The sequence below is a fragment of the Anomaloglossus baeobatrachus genome, chromosome 1 (genome assembly GCF_048569485.1).
Source record: "Anomaloglossus baeobatrachus isolate aAnoBae1 chromosome 1, aAnoBae1.hap1, whole genome shotgun sequence".
In the NCBI taxonomy this organism is placed as follows: domain Eukaryota; kingdom Metazoa; phylum Chordata; class Amphibia; order Anura; family Aromobatidae; genus Anomaloglossus; species Anomaloglossus baeobatrachus.
The window spans coordinates 898,655,140-898,673,136 of NC_134353.1; the positions used below are offsets into that span (position 1 = coordinate 898,655,140).

Genomic DNA, 17,997 nt, shown 5'->3' on the forward strand with positions numbered 1-17,997 from the left:
CCCAAACGTGGTGCATCCGCCATGCTGCGCACTCCCAAACGTGCTCCATCCGCCATGCTGCGCACTCCCAAATGTGCTCCATCCGCCATGCTGCGCACTCCCAAACGTGCTCCATCCGCCATGCTGCGCACTCCCAAACGTGCTCCATCCCCCATGCTGCACCAGCATCAGCCTCTCTACCCGCAGCATCAGCCTCTCTGCCCGCAGCATCAGCCTCTCTCCTCCCAGCATCAGCCTCTCTACCCGCAGCATCAGCCTCTCTCCTCCCAGCATCAGCCTCTCTGTCCCCAGCATCAACCTCTCTGTCCCCAGCATCAGCCTCTCTGTCCCCAGCATCAGCCTCTCTCCTCCCAGCATCAGCCTCTCTCCTCCCAGCATCAGCCTCTCTCCTCCCAGCATCAGCCTCTCTCCTCCCAGCATCAGCCTTTTCTGTCCCCAGCATCAGCCTCTCTCCTCCCAGCCTACCCCAGCCTCAGCCTACCCCAGCCTCAGCCTACCCCAGCCTCAGCCTCCCCCAGCATCAGCCTCCCCCAGCATCAGCCTCTCTCTTCCCAGCATCAGCCTCTCTCCTTCCAGCCTACCCCAGTCTCAGCCTCCCCCAGCATCAGCCTCTCTCCTCCCAGCATCAGCCTCTCTCCTCCCAGCCTACCCCAGCCTCAGCCTCCCCCAGCATCAGACTCTCTCCTCCCAGCATCAGCCTTTTCGGTCCCCAGAATCAGCCTCTCTCCTCCCAGCCTACCCCAGCCTCAGCCTCCCCAGCATCAGCCTCTCTCCTCCCAGCTTCCTCCAGCATGCCGTGCTCCTCTGCCGACACTCACAGATCCGATCGCATACACTCACACACACACACACACACCCGATCGCATACACACACACACACCCGATCGCATACACTCACACACACCCGATCGCATACACTCACACACACCCGATCGCATACACTCACGCACACACACATTGACGATATTGCACATACGCGCTCACACTCACAACATCCGGAGATACTACATGCTTCTGGCCATGTGATCCTCCGGCAGGTCCTGGAAGCTCACAGCACAGTATCGCCGCCGAGAAGCAAGCGATATCCCAAGATGTTGTGAGTGTGTGGATGCGATGTGATGTGTGTGTGAGGTGTGTGTGAGAGTGAGTGTGATCTGATGTGTGTGTGTGTGTATGTGTGTGTGCTGTTATGTGTGTGCGTGTGTGTATGTTCCGCCGCTGCAGGACCTTGATGCGCTGATAACTATGCTACCATGGTTACCAGCGTATCTCGTCCCCCGCTCGCACGGGAGCCCACACCAGCATACGCCGGCCAGCCCCAGCAGTGCGAGGGTATGTGTCGGCTGGTTTGGCGGCGTACACTGATGTCGGCTCCCGGGGGTACAGTACTCACCTGGGAGTCGTAGCTCCATGTCGGTTCGGGAAATGCGTGGGGGGGCGGGGCCAGAGCTAGCGTGCATTGCATGAGGGGGGCGGGGCGTGGCCGAGTTGCCAATGCCTGCAGGGTGCCGGGGCGAGAGGCCAATCTGTGGGGGTGGTGGAGCCTGGGCGAGCGGCCGGCCAATCCATGTGGGGGCGCAGCCTTGGCGAGCGGCCAATCCGTGCGGGGGGGCGGGGCCATGGCGAGCCCAGCGGCCAATCAGCTTTGTGTCACCGTAAGGACACAATTTTGGAGCAAGACAGACAGATAGACAGACAGACAGAATAAGGCAATTATATATATATAGATAATATATCTAATATATAAAGCTGAATGTATGTATGTATGTATGTATGTATGTCCGGGATTGGCATCTGCACCGTCGCAGCTACAGCCACAAAATTTTGCACACCCCGAGAGCGTCATAGGCTATGTTGTGAGGTGAAAGTTTAATCCCGCGCGTTCCAATTTACCAATCAATTTTGCCCCTATCTACATAATGGGGAAAAAGTGAAACGAAAAGTGTATACGCACCGTCGCATTTACAATCACAAAATTTTGCACAGACACCTCATGTGACCCAGGGAACGTCGTAGACTATGTTTTGACAGGAAAATTTAACCATGGGCTTTACAGTTACTCTCCAAAAAACATGCCTCCATTAAAGTAAATGGAGCCTGGAACTACAGGTTATTAGTAGGAGCTGTGATTGGTTGCTATAGGAACAAAAGACATTCATAGTATCAGAAGCTTATATGTGAGGTAATAAGATGTCAGTGGGGAGACGGATAGAGAGAGACAGACAGAGAGACAGACAGAGAGACAGACAGAGAGACAGACAGGGAAAGAGACAGAGAGATAGAGACAGATAGGGAAAGAGACAGGGAAAGAGACAGACAGAGACAGACCTGGAAAGAGACAGACCTGGAAAGAGACAGATGGGGAAAGAGACAGATGGGGAAAGAGACAGACATATATGCAGACAGGGACAGAGACAGGCAGATAGGGAAGGAGGAGACAGCTAGAGAGACAGACAAAGATAGATGGGGAAAGATACAGACCTTGATAGAGACAGACGGTGAAAGAGACAGAGAAATAGAGACAGACAAGGAAAGAGACAGACAGAGACAGGCAGACAGGGAAAGAGACAGACAGGAAAAGACACAGACAAAGAGACGGGGAGACAGACCTGGGAAAGAGACAGACATAGAAAGAGACAGATGGGGAAAGAAACAGAGAGATAGAGACAGACAGAGACACGCAGAAGGGGAAAGAGACAGACAGGGAAAGAGACAGACGGGGAAAGAGACAGACCTGGAAAGAGACAGACGGAGCACATTACTTGGCCAATTTAGTTAAATCTGTGTGGAATATCTGTGGTGTTGAAATATATGTTGTGAAATGCTTCTATTAGCTTAGTTTTTGCCTTTTAATAATTACATTTCTATCTATTTGTTTTGTGTTTTTTGTGTGCACAATACATTTTTAATACATTCTATTTTGTTAACAACAGTTATTAATCCGGGCGAAGTCGGGTAGTACAGCTAGTATTATTATATAATACATAATAATAGTAATAATAATTTTTTATTATTATTATTATACTATAATATAATACTATAATATAAGCAATATAATACTAATACTAATATAATCACTGAAGTTTATTTTCAATGTCCTAACAGCCTCATAATATGAAGACCGCCTTTTATCTGATAACTTTTTCACTGAAATTGTATTTTCAAATGTTTTAAGTCCGCTAGACCATCTTTGTGGCAAAGCTGCAAAAAAAGAAAATAGTGCTTGTAACATGCCGAAAAAGTTAACAGCAGCCAAGCAGATTTCTGCAGCAGTTGTTGCCACTAAATTACTGTTTCCAATGGAGTATGGAAACTTTCCATACATTTTATATTTAGGTTGGTGTGCCTAGGGAAAGACCTAAATCCAGCTCTGGTCAGATGTTTTATTAGACAGGGTCATTAGGGTCATCTGAGTTTGACCAACAACACTAAAACTACTGGAGGACAGATCAAATGACAACAGACGGTAAAGAGAGGCCTAGGGAGTCATCATTGGGGAATGATAACTGTAAAACACTACAGATTTAAAAATAAGTGTAACACCCGCCAGTGATGAGGTGACGAATGGGAGTGGACCCACTGAAACACCTGGGTGGACCCGGACTTACCCTGATGTGGCAGGGGCTTATCTAAAGGTCCAGTCACACTAAGCAACTTACCAGCGATCCCAACAACGATAGGGATCGCTGGTAAGTTGCTAGGAGGTTGCTGGTGAGCTGTCACACTGCGACGCTCCAGCGATCCCACCAGCAACCTGACCTGGCAGGGATCGCTGGAGCGTGGCTACACGAGTTGCTGGTGAGCTCACCAGCAACCAGTGACCAGCCCCCAGTCTCCTAGTTACAGCACACATCAGGTTAATTAACCCGATGTGTGCTGCAGCTAAATGTGCACAGAGCAGGGAGCAGCGCACACTGCTTAGTGCTGGCTCCTTGCTCTCCTAGTTACAGCACACATCGGGTTAATTACCTGATGTGTGCTGCAGCTAAATGTGCTCAGAGCAGGAGCCGGCACTGACAGTGAGAGAGGCGGAGGCTGGTATCATAGGTAAATATCGGGTAACCAAGGACAGGGCTTCTTGGTTACCCGATGTTTACATTGGATACCAGCCTCCGCAGAAGCCGGCTCCCTGCTCACTGCACATTAGTTGTTGCTGTCTCGCTGTCACACACAGCGATCTGTGCTTCACAGCAGGACAGCAACAACTAAAAAATGGCCCAGGACATTCAGCAACAACCAACGACCTCACAGCAGGGGCCAGGTTGTTGCTGGATGTCACACACAGCAACATCGCTAGCAACGTCACAAAAGTTGTTCGTTACCAGCGATGTTGCTAGCGATGTTGCTTAGTGTGACGGGGCCTTTAAGCGACTGCAGGGTAGATGGCAGTTGCCATTCCCAGGGCAGTGTGCCGCCCTTGTGGCGGCAGCCTGCCACTGCTCGGGTCTGGGCCTTCTGGTGGGTGGCTAGAGGGTCTCCGGACCCGGGGGATCCCGCGGACACTCCGAATGAAAAGGGTTGGGGGATGGTGGATGTAGGACGTATACAGTTAGGTCCAGAAATATTTGGACAGTGACACAATTTTCGCGAGTTGGGCTCTGCATGCCACCACATTGGATTTGAAATGAAACCTCTACAACAGAATTTAAGTGCAGATTGTAACGTTTAATTTGAAGGTTTGAACAAAAATATCTGATAGAAATTGTAGGAATTGTACACATTTCTTTACAAACACTCCACATTTTAGGAGCTCAAAAGTAATTGGACAAATAAACCAAACCCAAACAAAATATTTTTATTTTCAATATTTTGTTGCGAATCCTTTGGAGGCAATTACTGCCTTAAGTCTGGAACCCATGGACATCACCAAACGCTGGGTTTCCTCCTTCTTAATGCTTTGTCAGGCCTTTGCAGCCGCAGCCTTCAGGTCTTGCTTGTTTGTGGGTCTTTCCGTCTTAAGTCTGGATTTGAGCAAGTGAAATGCATGCTCAATTGGGTTAAGATCTGGTGATTGACTTGGCCATTGCAAAATGTTCCACTTTTTTGCACTCATGAACTCCTGGGTAGCTTTGGCTGTATGCTTGGGGTCATTGTCCATCTGTACTATGAAGCGCCGTCCGATCAACTTTGCGGCATTTGGCTGAATCTGGGCTGAAAGTATATCCCGTTACACTTCAGAATTCATCCGGCTACTCTTGTCTGCTGTTATGTCATCAATAAACACAAGTGACCCAGTGCCATTGAAAGCCATGCATGCCCATGCCATCACGTTGCCTCCACCATGTTTTACAGAGGATGTGGTGTGCCTTGGATCATGTGCCGTTCCCTTTCTTCTCCAAACTTTTTTCTTCCCATCATTCTGGTACAGGTTGATCTTTGTCTCATCTGTCCATAGAATACTTTTCCAGAACTGAGCTGGCTTCATGAGGTGTATTTCAGCAAATTTAACTCTGGCCTGTCTATTTTTGGAATTGATGAATGGTTTGCATCTAGATGTGAACCCTTTGTATTTACTTTCATGGAGTCTTCTCTTTACTGTTGACTTAGAGACAGATACACCTACTTCACTGAGAGTGTTCTGGACTTCAGTTGATGTTGTGAACGGGTTCTTCTTCACCAAAGAAAGTATGCGGCGATCATCCACCACTGTTGTCATCCGTGGACGCCCAGGCCTTTTTGAATTCCCAAGCTCACCAGTCAATTCTTTTTTTCTCAGAATGTACCCGACTGTTGATTTTGCTACTCCAAGCATGTCTGCTATCTCTCTGATGGATTTTTTCTTTTTTTTTTCAGCCTCAGGATGTTCTGCTTCACCTCAATTGAGAGTTCTTTAGACCGCATGTTGTCTGGTCACAGCAACAGCTTCCAAATGCAAAACCACACACCTGTAATCAACCCCAGACCTTTTAACTACTTCATTGATTACAGGTTAACGAGGGAGACGCCTTCAGAGTTAATTGCAGCCCTTAGAGTCCCTTGTCCAATTACTTTTGGTCCCTTGAAAAAGAGGAGGCTATGCATTACAGAGCTATGATTCCTAAACCCTTTCTCCGATTTGGATGTGAAAACTCTCATATTGCAGCTGGGAGTGTGTACTTTCAGCCCATATTATATATATAATTGTATTTCTGAACATGTTTTTGTAAACAGCTAAAATAACAAAACTTGTGCCACGGTCCAAATATTTCTGGACCTAACTGTATGTACGGGCTGGGCCGTACTAGGTTCGTGACGCCACCCACGGTATGTGGTGAGTTTGAACACCACCGCTGCAGTTACGGGGCACCCGGGGGAGATGTTGTGCAGCAAGTTGTTAACCCCTCTGTGGGCAGGGATGGTGGCCTCGGGACCCGTTGGGTGCTTTGTTGGTGCAGGGAGATGGGTGGCCGCAGGGTACTGGTGTACTCACTATTGAAGGAAACACACGAGTCTCTGGTAAACCAAGGTGATGGTGGTTGGTGCCCGCAGCCGGCTGCATTCTGGTTCCCCCACCCAGCTGGTGGTCTCAGTCTTTCTCCTGCACCTTTGTGTAATGGTGGACTGCCTGTGCTTGCAACTTCAGGAGTCCGCTCCCGGCTGGATGTGGCCTAAGGAGCCCTTGCCCACAGACGCTGGCCCGTGGGATCTCTGAGCCCTGGCGGTGGCCTTTTATCCCCCTCGTTGGGCTGTTGTCTTCTAATAGGGAGTTTGGGTGGGACAGGACCTCTAGTCCTGGCCTCAATCGGTTAATTAGCTGGTTCCAGTTGCTTCTGGTCCGGGCTTCAGGGTCCGTGTACCCCCCTGTGTGCTTCGGTTTCCAAGTCAGTTCCCCGGGTCGGTACCGGCGGGCCACTACCCTGTCCCGGTCCACCTCGGTTCCACTGAGCCGTCTTCCCGGCTCCTGCAGACGGAGACCGCCGTCTGCCTCCTAGCCAAAGGCACCAGGGCTCCTACTCTGGTGCCGTTCAATTTGGGGTATTCGCCTCTGCTGGAGCTGGACACAGCTCCAGCCCACACTCCTCTCCAACTTGAACTCTAAACTGAACTCACTACTTTCCCGCCCCGGACTGTCTAGACTCCTTGGTGGGCGTCTTCCAACCGCCTAGTTCCGCCCCCTGGTGTGTCCATCTAGCCCTGAGGGGGGGTGACTAGGGTTTTGAAGGTGGCTGATGTCACCTGTGAGGGAAAGGTGTTGTGCAGGGGCCTATTTGTGACTACCTGGTCCGGCCAGGGCGTCACAGCAGTGTCTGGGACTGTGGTAACTGACCCCCGGGGTAGGAACGTGCTCAGGTACGGACAGGCAGAGTCTCTAGTGCTGACAGGTGCAGGCGGGACAGCTGGTAAAGACAGGAGAGCAGATACGGGCACGTATGGATAGCATGGCAGATACTAACAAGTATGAGACACAGGTATGTGTAGCGGGCAGTGGACAAACAGGACCTGACAACTAGTTAGTTAGACAGACAGTAGCTGACTGAGCATGTTGCTCAAATCCCTCACCTAGTGGAAGGATACCTTAAATACGCAGTGTCTCTCAGCAATAGGCTGAGAGGCAGGTCTAGGTAAAAGGGTGCTGGTCCTTTATGATAAGGGAAGGCGCACACGCCCTAAGTGCACTCCTGGGAGACCTGTGCGGCGTGCGCAGGCACCAGGAGCAGGAGGCAGCAGATACCCATGTGAAGGACATGAGGAGGCGATGCAGGGTGCAGTCCAGTCATGGTGGTGAGTGAGTCGGCGTCCCTGCTGTGGAGAGGCCTGGTAGTGTAGGGACGCCCGCGCTACAATAGGTTGTATTACACAAATTATTAACTATGTACATAAGAAAGCTGAGACCAAACTCTGATTTTGGGAATATCTCTATAAGTATGTTGAAAGCCTAAAAATAAAGGCATTACCGTAATCCAAGTAGGTAATAAGGAACACTTTTATTTTCTGAATTTTTTTTTTCTCTCCACAATGAATGATTATTGGGTAAAATGTGACAAAGTTTTTATAGTATTGCTTTTTTTTATTCACAGTCACCCAAGGTCAGCACTTTATGATAAGAAACTTCCAGCTGGAGAAGTGTATCCACGCGGCTGAAGACACCGGCAGAGTCTCACTGGCCAAGTGTAAAGTTTCTTCTCATCACCAGTACTGGACCTGGGAGCTTGGCACCAACTCCATCATCAATGTTCATAGTGACAAGTGCCTAACAGTGATAAAGTTCCACAGCCTTCACACCCTGAAGATAGAAGCTTGTGAGGGAAGAAGGAACCAGGCCTGGATGTGTGACCCGAGGGGTTACCTTACGCTCTATGGTCATAACTTACATCTGACCGCCAAGCAAGGGACCAAAAAAGTGTTCATGTCAAGTGGAGTGGATAAGTTCAGCAAATGGAAAACGCTGTTGGACTCATCAGTTTGTGGAGAAAGCCATAGTCCAGGAAGCTTCACCCCAGCGTCTTCTCCTGACCAAAGTATCCAGGAAGATCCAGAGCAAGTGACAACAGTCGCCTCGGAAAGTAAGACAAGAATTGCATTTTAGAGACTATCTCATATCTAAATAATAATCTTTATTTCTATAGCGCCAACATATTCCACAGCGTTTTACAATTCAGGAGGATCATATACAAACATCCATATGTAAAAGTCAAAGAAAATACAATAATTAAAGCAAAAATAATGACATCCCTGCTCGTAAGAGCTTATAATCTACAATGGAGTGAGGTGGGGGTGACAAGGTACAGCTGCTTATTTACAACGATGGTCTAGCCATCTGAGAGAAATGGGGGATAGATAATGCGGCATGAGCCGGTCATCAGCCAATCTTTGTGATACTTTTGGGTGCGGTGGAGTCTGACGGGGAGTTATGTTCTGAGAAATAGTGGAGGGGATATATATGAATTGACTTCGATTAGGGAGTGTGATAGGTCACCCTAAAATGATGTGTCTTTAAGGAGCATCTGAAGCTAAGTTTTGAATCGTCATAGTTTCTTGGGGTAGAGCATTCCAGAGGATTGGTGCAGCTCGGGAGAAGTCTTGGAGCTGGGAGAGGGAGGTTCGGATTAATGTGGATGTTAGTTGAAAGTCATTTGGGGAGTGTAGAGAATGGGTAGAGTGATAGACAGAGATATGGGTGGAGATGTGGGGAGCGCCGCACTGTGAAAAGCTTTGTGGGTGAGAACAAGCAATTAAATTTGGATCCTATGATACATAGGCAGACAGTGCAATGACTGGCACAGAGCAGAAGCATCTGAGTAACGATTATCCAGATAGGTGACCCTGACTGCAGCATTAAAGATGGACTGTAGAGGAGAAAGTCGAGTGAAGTGGAGGGCAATTAATAGAGAGTTACAGTAGTCAAGGCGGGAGTGGATCAGGGCCACGGTGAGGGTTTTTGTTGTTTCCATGGTGAGAAAGGGGCGGATTCTAAAGATGTTCTTCAGGTGTAAACGACAAGAGCGGGCAAGAGATTGTATATAGGAGGAGCGTAATTAGGGGATATGACATGCATAATGTATGTATCGTTGTAATATTAGCCATGTGACAATCTCATTACAGCTCGAAAACCACAAAAAATGTAATATAATTTTTGAGAACAAGGCATAAATGCATCAGAGAAAAAGAATTTAGGTGTTTTTTTAATATTTCCCATTCCTTTTATATCCATTAGGTGCTTAGGCTAATGAAATTATCCCAAAAGCGATTCCAGGCTCACAGACAACCATATTTTTGGTCATTGTGCTGTCCGTGTACACAATGCACCCCACACAGCCAGCAAGTTGACCAGTGTTTTATGACAAGCAGGTCTGACTCCCATCCACAAAGCAACCGGCACAAGGAGCTGCACATAGAGCCAGACACATCCGCAATTTGCTTTGTTACTTGCATGACAATGTCAACATTTATATAGTGCATGCCTAAGGAAATCTCCCAGCATATCCCCAAATGTAAAGGCTTGATGTATTCCTCTGTTTGCCATAAGGTGGCATATGTCATCCATAGGTTCATGGACAAGAACATGTGAAAAGGCCCGATCATTGCAATGGATCCATGATCTATCCGTAAAAAGAATGGACAGCATGTGTACCAAAAATACTACTGTATGAAAGAGGCTAGTTAGGGAATCTGCAACACAATTATTTTCTTAAAACTAACCACATGGTTTTGAAGGTGGAATAATAATAAAAATTGTAATTTTTGTTTTTAACTCCGCTAATCCATTGCCCCAAAATAGTTTATTGTATATATGCAAATGGTGCTTGATGTACCCTTGGCATGGCTATATACCTGAGTGCATCGTTCCACCCACTTATTTAAATTACTGTCGCTCCTATGTTGATTGACAGAGCTGGTTTGCCCAGAGCCTGCACAGTCTGAAAATACAGCTCCGTTATGTGATCACTGTTCTTGTGCAGGAGAGAGCACAAATCACTATCTCTTTGCAGCTGATATTACTACTCAGCTATACACGAGCGATGTCATCAGCGAGGAGAGAGTGATGTGTGTGTTCTCTCCTGCACTGAAGGGATAGCAGAGGACACAAGCAATGTCAGAAGCCTGGAGAGAGTGATTTGTGTGTTCTCTCCTACACCGACGTGATAGAGGACACAAGCTTTGTCAGAAGCATGGAGAGAGTGATTGGTGTGTTGTCTCCTGCACTCAAGTTATAGCCGAGGACACAAGCAATGTCAGAAGCGTGGGGAGTGTGATTTGTGTGTTCTCCTGCATTCAAGTGATAGCAGAGGATATAAGCAATGTCAGAAATATGGAGAGAATGGTTTGTGTGTTCTCTCCTACACTGATGTGGCAGCAGAGGACAAAAGCACTGTCAGAAGCTTGGAGAGAGTGATTTGTGTATTCTCTCCTGCACTCCAGTGATAGCAGAGGACATAAGCCTGGAGAGAGTGATTGGTGTTCTCTTCTGCAATCAAGTGATAGTAGAGTACACAAGAAATATCAGAGGCATGAAGAGAGTGATTTGTGTTTTCTCCTGCACTCCAGTAATAGCGTACGGTCCGTGTGACCCCCATGCTGCCGAAGAAAAATGGGCATGGCACGCGTGTCCGTGTGCTCCACACGGTCTGTGTGAAAACACGGACATGTGCGTAAACCCTTTGAATTTAATGGGCCTTCATGTGTCCATGTACGTGTGAAAACGGAAGTCACACGTGTGACGGGGTATGCGACAGAGCAGTAAGGGACGCCAGGCCAAGGAACAATCCAAGAAGATTTAATGAGGCAGGGAGCATAAAACATGCAATATTAAAATGGTTCTTTAGAGTCCACACAAAGGAAATAGGTCCGGGGGCGCCAAGGAGAATGCAAAAGTCCTCAAAGTCCAATCGTCCATGTACGGGCGATAAGGAGCTGGCCTTAGCACAGGTCCTCACCCTTCACTCAACAAAGCATAACTAAAAACTAAAACATGGGGCTGAATCTCCCACCCCTCCTTAGATCCACCCCCTTAACATTTGCTACTTGTAGCTAGAAAAGGGTTCCTAGACACAGCCTCCAGAGATTGTGTACTAGGCAAGCCCCCTGCACAGGAGAACAATATATATGCAACACCCCCCCCCAAATCAAGGACAATAGCTACGGCTGAAGCCTGATTGCCATATGATACAGGCTGGGGGGATATAATGTTACAACCCCTTCCCCCCTCAATTGGTGTACGGACTAGTGACCTCAACAGGTCGCTTGTCAAGTACACGTAAACATGGTGGACCTCACTCAGGGCTCTTCTTGCCTGGACAATCCATCTGCATTTTGGGTGTTGGCTCCAGGTTCTTTAGTGTATGATGAAGATGTAGGGTTGAATGTTCGGGTCCAGTTTATATCCTCCTTCACTTAAACTCTGCTTCCTGCACCCACAAATCGGCATTGTATATCTCCCACATCATTGCCTAGGAGTATGTCTGCAGGAAGGCCGCTCATCACACCGATTATGCATTGTTTTGCCCCAAAGCCATAATCCAGGGTCACACTCGCTCTTGGAATGTATCTTTGAGTACCTCCAGCCAATTCAATGGCAATTCCTGGTCCCTTTTGAATTGCTTCTGGTTGAATTACTCGGGGATCTGCGATGGTGAGAAAAGCCCCAGTGTCACGAAAGCCAACAACTTTTTGGCCATCCATCACGACCTCCTGTAGATGTTTATGCTGAAGATCATAAGAACGCGTGGCTGTGGCTCGCACTCCATAGACTCCTGGTAGGGAAGTCAAGATATCAGGGTCACTTGGCAAATCATCAGGGCCTGAATCCAGCTCTTCTCCTGCTGAAGATGTCTGTAGATAATGGACAGGCAAAGGTGGTCTGCAGCTGTTCTGCCTGTGAACACCTGGACAGTGAGCTTGCAGATGACCAGGCTGCCCACATTGATAACATCTGCGCTGCGTCTCACTCCGTCCAGTTTGCCTTCTGGAGAAGTAGGTAGGAGACCTTGGTGACTGATAGGGAGGTGCAGGTGCTGGAGGTGGTTGTCGATTTGGAGGATGACTCCACTGGATAGATGGGCATGTGGCCCGCAGATGTCCGGGATGCCCACAGCTATAACATCTCTGCTCTTCTACTTTCTCTCCTCGTCGTATTCCAAAAAATGTGGTAGAAACAACTGGAGGCACGTACACACGGGTATCCACATGAGGTGGTGATCTAGGTCGAGGAACATTGGACACTGAAGGACAAGGAACCTCTGGTGTTGGGGAGCTTGTCATTTTTGCTCCCTCTGCTAGCAGCTTCTTCCATTGAGGCTTGATAGTGAGCACCTCATCAGCTAGAGCAGCAGCTTGTTCCATTGTTTCTGGTCTCCTCTCACGCACCCATTCCCGAATCTCAGTAGGGCACTTGGCATAAAACTGTTCTTTTAGGATGACCTGGATGAAGGTCTCCCAAGTTAAGGCCCCCTCTCCCTCCAGCCAGCGATGGCATACTTGTTTCAGTCTGTGGGCAAACATCTTGAAAGACACTTCTCCATCACAGGCTAATGTACGGAACTTAGTCCTATAAGTATCTGGGGTCACGGCATAATGTTCCAGAATGGTCTGTTTTATCTCCCCATACTCACAATTCCACTGAGGGTCCATAGCTCTATAGGCGTCGGCAGCTCCACCCTCCAAGAGGCCCACCAGGTGTCTGACTCGCTCTCTTTCTGGGACTTCCATTAATCGGCACTGATGCTCAAAGTCCTGAAAGAAGCCCTCAATGTCACCTGCAGCTTCATTAAATGGCTTAAAGTCCTTGCGGGACACTCTGGAGAATTCCCTCATAGTTGGTGCTGTGGTTAAAGTTTGTCTGGAGCCTCTAGCTGTTTCCACAGCAAATCTCTCCAGCAATGCCCTCTCCTTAGCTCCGCGAATAGCCTCCCTCTTATCTTCTATGGTGGCCTCATCTCCAAGCAGTGCCATCTCCTCCTCATACCACACAATCCATTGACTTTTTTGGGTATTTACCTCCAGCTCCCGTCTTTCCTCCCTTTGCTGTGGAAATTGTTCCTCGGTGCCATCTTGCAGGCAAGCGTTTTCCAATGCCTCAATTAGTTGCTCCTTAGAGAGTCCTTTGTAACCGACTCCTAATTCACGGGCCATTGTTTGTAGGCTCACGACAGTCCAGTTCTTGTACTCTGAGGTTCTGATTCCAGATGTTAATGGGCCGTTGTCCTCCATTCTTTCTGCTCTGATCCCGTCGCTGCCACCAGTTTGTGATGGGGTATGCGACAGAGCAGTAAGGGACGCCAGGCCAAGGAACAATCCAAGAAGATTTAATGAGGCAGGGAGCATAAAACATGCAATATTAAAATGGTTCTTTAGAGTCCACACAAAGGAAATAGGTCCGGGGGCGCCAAGGAGAATGCAAAAGTCCTCAAAGTCCAATCGTCCATGTACGGGCGATAAGGAGCTGGCCTTAGCACAGGTCCTCACCCTTCACTCAACAAAGCATAACTAAAAACTAAAACATGGGGCTGAATCTCCCACCCCTCCTTAGATCCACCCCCTTAACATTTGCTACTTGTAGCTAGAAAAGGGTTCCTAGACACAGCCTCCAGAGATTGTGTACTAGGCAAGCCCCCTGCACAGGAGAACAATATATATGCAACCCCCCCCCCAAATCAAGGACAATAGCTACGGCTGAAGCCTGATTGCAATATGATACAGGCTGGGGGGATATAATGTTACAACACGTACTGAAACCACAGACGTGTGAAAGAGGCCTTTGGGCAGGTCTGCACTGTCAATCAACATAGAATAAAGTGGCAGTAAGTGAGTGGAACCTTTAAGGCTATGTGCCTAGGTGCACCGAGAATCCTCATTTGCATATTACAATAAAGTTGTTTTTTGAGAGGGGATCTTTGGAATTGGTTTAAAAAAAAACTTGAATTATTTTTATTGTTGCTCCATCTCATACAAAGCTATGTGTTTAGACTGAGGTGTAAGTTTGGGGGACAGACTCCCATTTACCAGTTCTGACTTGGGCTATTTTCCCCTGTTCCTGACAAGACACATTTTGATGTTCTACCTTACATGGACTATAATGACTTTAAAAAACATTCTCATTTGGATATTCAAATAATTTTTCCTCTTTTTTTATGGTACATGGGATTTAATTTTTATGTCATTTTTATAGGTAGGCATTTTAACCTACTGTATTAAATTATTTTTTATTTGATTTCTTCTGTAACTAGAACTGGTAATTTAGCCCCAGTTACAGGACAAATTCAGCATCCTGGCTGCATGCAGAGCTGATGGAATTTCCTAGGACCAAGCATCTCCTGCTCTCTGTTTTTAGCAAGTGATGACATGATTACTGAGTCCAGAGGAGGAAGTATAGTCAGTGTTTCCTAAACTGTATACACAAGTGTTGGATCAATAACACTAATAAACCATGTTTACATTCTTTGTGGGAGTCTGGCTGTGTCTGACAGTCGGTTCCCCCTCCCCACAGCTACACAATCTCCTGCAAGCTGCTTACTCTGCATTGACATTTTAGAACATCAGTGCAGAGTAAAGGGTGGACCGCCCAGAAGAAGTTCAAGAGATGAAATTTGCCTCCTGTTTGTTCAGTGTCTGGACAGATATTATTTTAGTGATTTGCATAGTAGAAATTGTGACCAGCTGTATGAAGGGAAATGTAATTCCCACTTCCCCCATAATCACAAGAACTTAAAGGGATTGTCCCGTTTAACTCCATAAGTCCACAATCACTCTGTTTAAACGATGAAGTGAGAATTCACCGGTTTCACAGTTGGGAATAGTGGTCATGTGACCGTGAGTAGGCGATATGCATACTTCCGACCAGAATCCGACTAGAGGGCGGTGGGCTCATTCAATACATTTGTATTGAATGAGATTGTGCCCTCTAATTGCAATGTGGCTGGGAGTATGCAAATTGCGTGATGGCCGTCCCCCTCTCTGAAAACAGTGAATCCTCACAGTGCATGAGACAGTCACATAGAGTGACGCATGGAGTGACTGCAGACTTACTGTATGTATTTAGACCTGCCAACCCCTCTAAATACTGGAAGAGTGTCTGATGACAAAATATCAAACAGCAGAATAATGAGTTCAGCTCTGAGGAATGATCCAGACTGTAACTCATGATTATTACAAAAACAGTGTAATATAGAAAGATCTATTATGTTGATTGATTCTATTTACAGTATGTAAACTGTCAAATGATGTTCAGATGTGATCTGAAGGGGTACTCTGAAAAATGTCATAAAAATAAATAACTAAAATAAATAAAATACAATAACCATGTCACTCCCGGGCAATTTTTGATTTTTCGTTTTTTACACTCCTTTCTTACAAGAATCATACCGTTTTTATTTTTCCTTCAATATAGCCATAGCGGGGCTTATTATTTGCAGGACGAGTTGTATTTTTGAATGACACCATTCATTCTGCCAAATATTGTAGTGGATAACGTGAAAAAAATTCGGTGTGGTGAAATTGCAAATAAAAAGTGCATTTGCACAAATATTTTGGGGATTTTTTATTTACCATGTTCACTATTTTGAATAACTGACCTGGCAGTATGGTTCTCCAGGTCAGTGCGAGTTTGTAGATGGCATACATGTATAGTTGTACTTTTATTTAAGTGGTGAAATTGTTTCTAGAAGGTTGTGAAAACAAAAAAGAATTGCGCATTTGTCGCCATTTTCCAATACCCGAAGCATTCTCATTTTTCGGTATCTAGGGCTCAGTGATGAATTATTTTTTGTGTCTTGAGCTGACATACAGTATTTAATTATACCATGTTTGGGTAGATGTTATGTTTTGATCGACTGTTATTGCATTTTAATGCAATGTTGCGGCGACCAAAAACCATTTTTGGTGTCTGAAATTATTTTTTTCCTTGCTACACCGTGTACAGATAAGATTAATTGATTTTATATTTTGATAGATCGGGCATTTCTGAGAACGGCGATACCAAATATGTGAATTTTTTATTATTATTGTTTTATTTTCAATTGGGCAAAGGGGAGTAATTTGTTTGTTTTTTTTTTAAACCTTTTTTATTTTACTTTTTTTACGGATTTTACTAGTTTCCCTAGGGGACTTTATAACTGTACTCTCTGATAGCTTCTCCTCATCAGAGTGATGCTTCAGTATCAGCAAATGCTGCTCTCCTGTGAGTGAGTGCCGGCGCTCCGCCGACATTCACAAGAAGTGACCTTGCACTACCATGCCAATCACATCACGGGCCACTAATGGTGTCAGGGGAACAGCGCGAATCGGAGCGCATTATATAGCGCTGTCTGAGTTAGCGCGATTTAAGGGATTAAAAGGCGCGGATAGATCAGAGATTAGATCAGCAGACATGCGCGAGGATGACACCACGCGAGCCCGCAGTAACAGGACAGACATGGCCAAGGACGTACTGGTACATCCTTGGTCATGAAGGGGTTAAAATATAAAAAATTATAATAAATACTTTTTTTTTAGCAAAAATGTAGCAAAAAGGTAATCTTTATTTAGTGTACAGGATTTGAAATACGTCAGCTCCCAGCCGTTTCCCAGCTGTTCCACGTCTTAGGACGTCTTAGCACGGGCTGCATAATGACATCTGCTGGGGACAGACATCGGGTGAGGGCAGCGTCCTGTCAAGTATTGTGAATGCTTTTTCCTCTGTTCACTGAACCTGACAAGACAAGTGGAGGAGCAGAGTGCACACTAAAGCAGAGTATAATCTTTATAGATGACTGAGATTTATCTCATCAGCCTGATAGGTTTATTGGAGGCAGGAGGATGGCAAGGAGCTACTGGAATAAACTATACAATCTGTCTTCCACTTGTCCTGTCAGGTTAGGGGAACAGAGTAATATGCCTTCACGATACCTGATAGAATGCTGCCCTCATCCGATGTCTGTCTCCAGCAGACGTCTGTACGCAGCCAGTCCTAAGACATGGGACAGCTGGGAAACTGCTGACATATTTCAAATCCTGATAGTGAACTAACTAAAGATTAACATTTTGCTAAATAAAGGTATTTAGTAACATTTGTATTATTTAAGTGTACCTTATTTAAGTTATTTAATTTTTATTACATTTCTTGGAATACCCCTTTCATATTACAGGAGAGATAAAAAATGAAAGGTAAAATTTACACTTATAAATTTCAGAATACAAATATATAAATGTTTCCTTTGTGAAACTGAGACTTTTGTATTTTAAAAGCAAAATCCAGCAATATCACTGATGGAATAAAAGCTACTCCCCGTCTGCCAAACATAAGTGAAAGGACCACAGTGACACAGATACATGGACAAGCTAACACCACAGACACCGGTAAGTTCAATTGACTACTACAAATGCTGATGAATACCTTTACAGTATTATGGAATTTCTCTGGAAACTATTAAGGCCCTGTTACACACAACAACGTATCTAACAATATATCATCATATCATCCGGGGTCACGGATTCTGTGACGCACATCCGGCATCGTTAGCGATGTTGTTGCGTGTGACACGCACGAACGACCGTTAACGATGAAAAATACTCACCAAATCGTCCATCATTGACACGTCGTTCATT

At 46.2% G+C, this 17,997-nt stretch overlaps 1 protein-coding gene across 1 annotated transcript in view; it reads left to right on the plus strand.

Annotated features, from left to right (window-relative positions):
- LOC142255557 (uncharacterized) overlaps positions 1-17,997 on the plus strand; it is a 76,150-nt gene that overhangs the window by 35,632 nt on the left and 22,521 nt on the right. Inside the window, exons 2-3 of the mRNA XM_075327069.1 lie at positions 7,998-8,483; positions 17,638-17,748. Coding sequence (XP_075183184.1) covers positions 7,998-8,483; positions 17,638-17,748 — 597 coding nt within the window. The remainder of the gene's footprint in view (positions 1-7,997; positions 8,484-17,637; positions 17,749-17,997) is intronic.